General features: G+C 35.7%; 1 protein-coding gene across 1 annotated transcript in view; it reads left to right on the plus strand.

The window, feature by feature from the left end:
* Ubr1 (Ubr1 ubiquitin ligase) overlaps positions 1–8,410 on the plus strand; it is a 360,686-nt gene extending 352,276 nt beyond the window's left edge. Inside the window, exon 28 of the mRNA XM_081752092.1 lies at positions 7,073–8,410. Coding sequence (XP_081608218.1) covers positions 7,073–7,272 — 200 coding nt within the window. The 3' untranslated portion in view covers positions 7,273–8,410. The remainder of the gene's footprint in view (positions 1–7,072) is intronic.
* The last annotated feature ends 1,314 nt before the right edge of the window (positions 8,411–9,724 follow it).

Raw genomic sequence — 9,724 nt, forward strand, 5'->3', positions numbered from 1 at the left:
GGAACGTGGATTATCTTATTGAGCGCGCACCTCACTGAAAGCAACATTGAGACATCCATTAAATGAATATTTAGCATGATAGATTTGTGTTTCCTTCCCCACACACTTTGTTGAATATCATGAATTGTTGTAAAGATTCGTAACTTCTGTGTGTAGATTTGGATTCTACATAAAATTTCCTTTAATTTGATGTGTATATATCATTGTATGTTTGTGCATATTTAGATAGAAACTTCTTTGAAATCCTTATAAATGCGTAAAATTCCAAAAAGAGTTGCTATTAATACAAGGACCTGTGTCCAAGACAAACGATTCTCATCGCTGAATACTAACACCTTCCATTCCATTCGCCTCGCCACTGCATTCTCCTTCGATATTACCAAAAACAATGTTTTTCGCTATAAGCAACGTAACAGTGATTGTATGTGAGTAACACTGCAACGTAAACCTGCTACGGCAATCGATGCTTAGTGTTTATGGGTTCACATGTGGAGCTACAATGCCTCTGCAATGTCCCGAACTATATATATATATAATATGAACTTACGAATGAATGAAAAAAAATACATCACACAAAGTATGTTAGAAAGGTAATGAGACTAGTTTTCTGTTAACAATGATGATTATTATTATTATTATTATTATTATTATTATTATTATTATTATTATTATTATTATTATTATTATTATTATTATTATTATTAATAATAATAATAATAATAATAATAATAATAATTTTTACAAATTAAGTTATTCTTTTCAAAATAGTCCCCTAAGGCAGCTACACAGCGATGAAGGTGTTGTTTCCGTTCTTTGTAACAGTACTGTGGAAGACTTCTGCTCAGCCGTCGGTTACGCTCTTCTGGATATTATCCAAAGTACCAAAATTGCGCCCGTTCAAGTGCTTTTTAAGCAAGGAGAATAAAAAATTACAGGAACTGGGATCGGGCGAATAGACGCTGATGGAAGAGTTCTGGATTCCTCTCAAGGCAACCTGAGATATCAAGACACACATCCCCCCCATAGGCCTTCGGCTCAGTCGTGAAGTTCTTTGTAACAATCTTGGTGAATACTTTTCTCATGTCCAAATCCTGTGTTAAAATTTGATGGATGGTAAACTTCATTGTCATCTGTTTTTGAGGTTAAAGGTCTTTCCGCACGAGGTTAGTCTTTCACTTATTCTCGGCCTTCTAAAAAGGATTTGTTAATTGAGTTGAGTTGATTTTAGTTTAGCGTCCCTTTCAGCAACGAGGCTATATGAGACGTGGACCTACTGATTAACGTGGAATCCGAACCACATGAGCTCCCGCCGGGAATCGAACCCGGGTCTCCCACGCCAAAGACGCGTACGCTAACCGCTTAGCCACGAGGGAGCTCGATTTGTTAATTGAATACTTGTGCAGTGGATAGAGAATGTTCTCCGTAAGCCCTTGTTAACTTTTTAACAAGTCATAGACTTCGGATCGATATGCACTAAAAAACGGCAAAATATACATGCAAATATGCGCTAAAACTTATGAAAATATGCAAATGTGCACTAAAAAAAATAAATATGCACCAATCAAAAGCCAAACTTAAATAAGAAATGTTATTACCTATACAGAAAAAAGTGGTATTACTTGAACTACATATATTTGGTATCTAACTATGATGCATTCATGCTACAGCACACAACTATGTAGTTTTCGATATTTTCTGGTAAAAACCTGCATTTGTCAGTCAAAACATTACTGTACATCGAAAATGTTCCTTCCGTGTCACGGGTCGTTAAGGGATGGTATTTCAAAGAGACAATGTTACTGCCGATAAATCTGAAATTCGTGCGCCATTGTTCCCAGGAATACTTTATTGACATTAAACAAGACTTATATGCCAGGATTTTTTGCGTCAATTGTCTGTGCTTTTCGAAGAATTGCTTGTCGAATTGGTCGTGGCGGAGTCTGTTTCGTTATTGAATCAAAAAGCTCAAATGCAGTGCAAAGTCCAAATCATCGCTCTTCTAACCTCGTTATGATCTTTGAAATTGAACTGAAATGAGTATTGATAATCGCAGTTTGCTTTTAATGTTTTCAGCTCCGCAAGCGTCCGCGACTTCTTGAATACTTTTAGTTTCTTTGGGTTCAAAAAGCTCATTAAAATACGTATATATAGTAATTTACAAATAAAAAAGATTAGAATGCGCCAATTATCTGTGAATAAAGAATAAATATACTGAGAGAAGTAAATAAGCATTTCTGGCATAAACATATAGTAGTGAAATTGAACAGGACTCACAAAAAGGACCCCGCACAATCCTTATGAACATTGCATTTCGGCGGGATTGCTCGAAACCGTGATATGTTGTAGATATTGTGATCCTGAGAAAAAGTATCAATGGGCACAAAAACCAATCACCGACCATTTGGCCACTACAGGGTCTTTTTTTTTTCTTTTTTTTTTTTCATAACAGCAGAAGGTAACAGTATTCTGGGTTTCGGTGGAATTGCTTTAAACCGTGATATGTTTTAGATATTGTGATCCTGAGAAAAAGTTCAATGGGCACAACCATTAATCACTGACCATTTTGCTACTACAGGGCCACTTGTGTGAAAACAGCAGAAGGTAAAAGTATTCTGGATTTTGGTGGAATTGCTTGAAACCGTGATATGTTGTAGATATTATCATCCTGAGAAAAAGTCTTAATTGGTGCACAAACCAACCACTGACCGTTTTTCCATTAGAGGGCCACTTTTTGAATACAGCAGAAGGTATTGAAGGTATTTAAAAACTGGCCGAGTATAACTATGTTCGTGCTTACGGTGAAAATGAATGAAATTGATATGTTTTAGATCTTGTCATCGTTAGAAAAGGTTTTAATGGGCATAATCATCAATCATTAACTGTTTCGGCACTACTGGTCCACATTTTTAAAAACAGCCGAGTATAACGATATTTTAGATTTCAGTGAAAATGAATGAAACTGTGATATGGTGTAGATGTGTTCCTGGGAAAAGGTTTTAATTTGTGGCTACCGAGCAACGTTAGGTCAGTTAGTAGAGCGTTTGTTCACACTCGGAAGGTTCGGCCAAGGCCGGTCATCTTCTCTATGACTTCCGGGGCTTTCCTTTGTTGGGCGAGATGAATATCGGTATGTTACCAATGCTTAAATGGAGTAAGCTGCTACTCACCACCTCCCTTTACCGGGTTGTGTGATCTTATGAGAAGATCTAAACATTTTCACGGTTTCATACAATTCCACCAAAATCCCTGAATATCGTTACTTTCTCGTGCCCCCCCCCCCCCCCCCCCCACACACACTTTTTAAGGCCTCGTAGTGGTTTTCAGCAATTTCACCGAAATCCAGAATACTCTTACCTTCTGCAGTTATGTGAAAAGTAGCCCTGTAGTGGCCAAACTGTCAGTGATTGGTTGTTGTGCCTATTGAGACTTTTTCTCAGGATCACAATATCTACAACATATCATGGTTCCAAGCACTTCCAGCGAAATCCAGAATACTGTTACTTTCTGCTGTTTTCAAGAAGTGGCCAAACGGTCAATGATTGATGGTTGAGCCCAGTGAGACTTTTTCTCAGGATCACAATATCTACAACATATCACGGTTTCAAGAAATTCCACCGAAATCCAGTTTCCATAAGGATTGTGCGGATCCTTTCCGTTAATGGTTTTAAAGTTAACGCAGATAGATCTATGCGTAAAAAAATAAATTATGTACACACATATAATGGACATAGTGAAATAAAATAAAATGCTGTACATACCGCATTCAATTACAGTATTTATTTATGCTACGAATTAATATGCATGGATCTTACAGAAAAAAAGCCTACACGCTATTTCCAAGGCCAAGACAAAACATAGATGTTATGCCCTTTACAGCGCTCTTTCCTCTACTTTTGGCTCCCTTTTGATCTATTGTGTATATTATGATCCTTTTTCCATGTCTGTAGACCAACTAGAGAACGAGTTATTGGTATTTGAAAATAACTATGAAAAATTGACTTCGTTCAAAAACTCGCACGGTATCTAGGGCCTTACATGGCGGTGGACTAAAGGTTAAATGTGTAAGTAAGGTATCAAGAAAACGAAGATCTTTACAGGCAATGTAGTTTATACCCCTAACCTCTCACAGAATGTCTAAATTTTTATTTTATTTTTTTCTAAATGCGTGCACTCCGAAACTTGAAAATTTCCGTTAAAAAATATATTTTAACATCCGTTGTTTACAGATTCCGCCTAATAAAGAGAATTTAACATTTATTTTTTTTTATTATTTATTTATTTTTTTACCTTTAAATTTACAGGAACGTGAAATATTTCCGTTTGAGATAAATTTCCATTTTATAAGGGACTTGTTGAAAGCAGTTTTCACTGTAGTGAAAACCTGTATTCAAAACCTTATATTCTTGTTTAAAAGAAAATAAATCCATTTGAAATTACTTTTTGTAACAAGTTAGGTATAGATACTAGAATATTTTCTAGCGTAACACTGTGCGTTTCAAACAGCAATAATTTACAATGTGTAGTATTGATGTTTTAAATGGAATAAATTGATTTGAGCAAGACATGGAGCATGAATGGGAAGAAAGTAAATTTATCGAAAACATGATAGAAGACTTAGTAGGAAAGTTACGTTTCGAGAGACCGAGGTGTATATCAAGGCAAGACACGCTTACATTTAAATACTCTCATAAACTCCTTAAAGGAAAACTCGGGAAATTATCTCCTTATCTCAGAAAGTAACTGCTGCGACAAGTTTTAGATTTTGTAAAGAAAAGATTTTAATTAATTGTAGAGCTCATTTCCAAAAGATCGTTCATTTCTTTCCGAAATACATTTTTTAACGGTTTCTTTGGGATGAACTCTATTGAGTATGCAAGAAAAAAGCCACATCTGGGTTGCTTCATAGTTGTTTAAACTCCTACCAGACTTGAAACTGTTATGAAAATATAAGAAGGCCAAAAGATTGGGCGCTGCTAAAGTTTGAGCTTTTACTGTCGAGCAAAATGGAAATGTCCTTTCCTGAGAACAAGCTTACTTACTTTGAAAATATTACTTGTTTAGCATACACTTTGCAAAAAATATTTTCTTCTTCAATGCATTGTTTCAGAACATAACGTCTAGAAGATTTTTCTTTACATATTCTTATACTGCCACAGGGCCACACAATTTCAAATCCAAACACATACACAACAGTAGCAAATTTAACTTCCAAAATGGGTGACACGGAAATTTTGTTGTAGATGATTTAGCACCGTTATTTATATCTCCTTTCAAACAGGTAACAGTTATGCGTCATTGCCGGGAGGATGAATCATTCATCCCTTTCTTATTCTCCTTTCATATGATCTTGGAAGATATTCTACACTGACAACAATGAACCATTTCAAGGTCTTGAGTCTATTTACATTAGAATTTGAAATTCCATTTAGGAGGAAAGTTGTTTAAAAATTATCAATTTGGTCGTTCCTTTGAATATGCAAATATATGCACTGTAAAACTGCTATTTTATCCCAAAACAGCTGAAGCGAATTTGTTTCAAGAGCATACCATTATTACATCAGGAATAAACCAAGCAAATATGCAAAAATCCGAAGTCTAGTCATAGTGTCTGTTTCGCCAAGCTTTACTCAAAATTCGATGGCACAACTTTGCTCAAACTTTCCAGTCATTTTCACAACACATGTCACAAACATTTTAGACGTCTGCAACAATCGTGTAGTAACTGGAGCAAGTTCAAACTTGTACTGAGTCAACAGCAGGAGTTAACTACCGTGTGAAGATGGAGGCAGCAGCGTTGTTGGTTTGTGCATAGTGTTGCCAGTGTCATTACTTTCTAACACGACACACCCTATATGTTCGTACTCGCCATACAGGACATACATCTAGCATTTTGATACGGGGATCAATAAACTATACATTCAACTAGCCTTTGATCTTCATTCAGAAGAGTATAACTAGTTCTTCGCACATTCATGACATCCTGAATTCTGTCCCCTGACCTTATGTCATCAATCATTTTCAAAACCCATCTTTCAGTAAATTACGTACGTCTCCATTCCGGAAGAAAATCCAGAGTACTCTACTCGGTATATTCCTATCCTGAAGTACTAAGTTCCCGGACCTAAGACCTATCGAGCACATGCGGGCAATGATGGACGACATCTGACCGTCAGATGGTCTCGAGCAATGACCATCGCTCAGCTACGGCGACATTACTCTGGGCGTGGTATACATACCCTAGATAGACATTTAGCATCTGTACGAGCAGAACAACTGCTTGAGGTGGTTATACATTTTATTGAAATAAATACTGTATGATGTTTGAAGACCTGTATAACATGTTCAGGTCACTACCACCTACCAAAATCATCATCTTGTTTACCTATTTTGGGCTAGATCCATGTGAATTTCTGCTGAGTGTTCTTAAATGAGTTTCCACAAGTGTATAAAAAAGAAATTTGATGAGGATAAAAATAGGTGTATGGTATGGGATAAACAGGCTGAATATAGTGATGATTTTATTGTAAACGGTTAAGCCCAACGAGGATTCGCACATAGGATGGTAAGTTTAATGATTTATGAGCGACATGGAAGATTCTAAAGAAATAACTAATGATATACACCCTAAAGATATACTAGAACATACTATTGTAATGGTTTGTGAGCTCTGAGACAGTAGGTGAAGAATTCGTTCGCATCAGGAGTATGACTAATTGTTGATGCGTGCAGATCAGATCGAAAGAGAAGTTAGACAGAAATCTCGCCAGTGTAAAAACCTGTACTTCGAACTTTCTTACCAGTTCCAACAGAAACTAACGAATCTTACTAATCGTATATTCATCAACCTCATGACATACAGTATATAATTAAGGCATACTCGTATGGTATATACAAGTATACACGCTTACAATCCTGTACATCCGGTTTTGTGCAAGTTGAGTTCAGTTTGAATACAGTAGACTTAAGTTAATATCTGTTGGTCATTATAGTTGTGCATTTATTTATCGTTTCACATTTCTACTTCCAGCTTCATATAATTCTAATTTGCTTAATTTTTTTTTTCTTTTTTGAGGTTGTTACATGTCACCGCCTTATCTTGACCAATATGGTGAAACTGATCAAGGTCTTCGTCGAGGAAATCCACTTCATTTATGTGAAGAACGCTATAAGAAGTTACAACTTCTTTGGTTGAGTCATGGTATTCCTGAAGAAATAGCCCGATCTCTAGAATCGAGTTCAAATGTCATAGCCACACAGTGGCAACATCTATAGCCAATTTATGGCGCGTACGAAGTTGTGTTGTAATTTCAGTTTGCTGATGCAGCTAAACGAAATGAGAATTTGTATATCTTTTTTGTGTGAGTCTTGCAAATCAGTTGTTATAAATAGAAAAGTATTGTAAGAATTTAATATGGATTGTTAATAAATTGTATAATAGAAGTGCGTCTACATTTCCGAGAATCTTGATTGGGATGTTGTATTATATTGTTAGAGTAATGTTTTTCCTCCTCTTTTTGTTTCGCACGTGCATGTTTTGATGGTATGTTACATGCGGGTAATGTGATAAGTAATAACCAAAGCTTGCCTTCAATAACAAAATTTCTCCTCTTTATTTATTGAAGGACGATGTAATATATGCACAGTAAGTGTAATAAATTTGCATTTTATTGGTGAAAAGTTAACGAAACATCATACTCAAAATTACCATCTTTATAATGATAAATAAGAAACCTTTTACTCGTAAGACTTGGACAATGTTCTATGTAGTATTTTATTATTTCTTCTCTAATTTTAAAGTATAATGATTTGAAGCAGAAATAGTATTGAGTGGGAAAGCACGACTAGGTTTGAAAAGGAAGAGAATCTCTTCTTTGTCAAGCACATTACCTATGAATTAAAGAAACGTAGTAAATCATGATGCACAATGTAAATATCAGAATGAAGTAGTGTTATATAGAAGCAAAAGGCGATACATATTCTTGATATATGTATCTAAAAGGTATTATTTTTCATGTAATTAATAAATGAAGATACATGTGTTTGAACATGTACAGAATCACTTTAATTTGTAACCAAATTATATGTAGAGATTTATTTCTCATTTCTTATATCTTTCCCACCTTAAATGAGGCTTTAAAAGTTCTCTCAGAAGAATATCGAGAGTTGTTTGGTTCAGAGTTGAAGGTTACAAATTAATTGTATTTCTTATTTAAAAGAAAAAATAACATAGTATTGTATATTTTGAGTAGTGACATAGAAAATATTATTTTGATTGTTGATTTAAAAAAACATACTTTTGATTGCTTTTTCTCCTTATTTTCTTATAGTGTATTCACGTAGTGATTGGCACTTTCAATTTTGTACTACATAACAAATAACCCTAGAATAAAAGTCATAAATATACATTGTATTTAGAATTTTATTCTTTGTACTGGTTTGGAATTTTCCAATTGATATTTTATTGTTACCTGATTTTTTGTGAAATTCGACTACCTGTACGGAAACCAGGCAAAAACATTAACAAAAAAGTGGTTGGGTAGAAGTTAACGTTTGTTTTTAGCGTACTTTTCTTTCTTTGAGATATTCTGTTTTGAAGTTTTTCTCTCATTTCAGTATTCTTGCCTTTCTATTTTTCCTCAAATAATTTTAAGGAACTTACTTTGTTAAGCCAAAGTAATAGTATATTTTATAAGAAGTTTATACTGAGTGCTGCCATATAGGTAGGCTGATCAATAAAGACTGTTCATCAGTGTTTAGGAGGTGAATACAACAGCAAGGCACAGAAAACGAAACATGTCTGTGTAGTGGGAGAACTGACGAATAGATTGAGCAAGTTTGAAGCCCATGACTTCAAGAATGTGACCGTGGCAGCCGTTCAAACACATGTAGTTTCAGTTTCGCATGAGGCAACATGGAAGTGACAAATGAAGAACAGTACGGAAATTCTGTTGACTATCTTGCAAAGATCAGCGTTCCGTGTGTCCCCTTGTGATTTCTTTCTTTTTCCAACTTTGAAGAAACTCCTCCGGGAACTGCGTTTCGTATCTTCAGGGCCAATGGTGAAAGCTGCGGAGGCGATTTTGAAGGATCTGTTCAAAAATTGTTTCTAGCATGTCTTTGATGACTGGCAAAAACGTTGGGACAGGTACATTGCATGAAATGGGGACTATTTTGAAAAAGATAATCAACATTTGGAGGATTAGTACAGGTAATTATGTTTTATTCATTTATGAACATTCTTTATTAACCAGCCCTCGTATTTTGTCCCGAATTTCACATGCCTCTACAGTAGTTTCAAGTGGCGTTGATGCGTTGGTACATGTAACCAAAGGACATACAACTTAAGACGATACAAAGCATACGAGTTAAGGGACAACAGCTACAGATTGAGTGGGGAGTCAAGGAGAGCCGCATTGCTATAATGGTGTCACGTCAGAAGGGCCCAGACAAAAGGAGTGAGGACAGAAAGGCCCGAGTACAAACGACCCCGAGTCAAAATGGCTCTGCGACAAAGGAACCCGAGTCAAAAACGCCCCGCGGCAAAGGGCCTAGGTCAAAAGATTCCCAGGACAAAAGGGTCTTACGCCAAAAAAGCCTGAGATATAGCCAGAAAAACCTGAAAAGTATAAAAATGCTTACTATATGAAAAATATTCTGTGGACAGTATCTGATTTATTTGTGTTGAAAGAACATACATGCGGATCTGTATACGGGGCTAGTCAAA

The sequence above is a fragment of the Thermobia domestica genome, chromosome 3 (assembly GCF_964235325.1).
Source record: "Thermobia domestica chromosome 3, izTheDome1.hap1.1, whole genome shotgun sequence".
NCBI lineage: Eukaryota > Metazoa > Arthropoda > Insecta > Zygentoma > Lepismatidae > Thermobia > Thermobia domestica.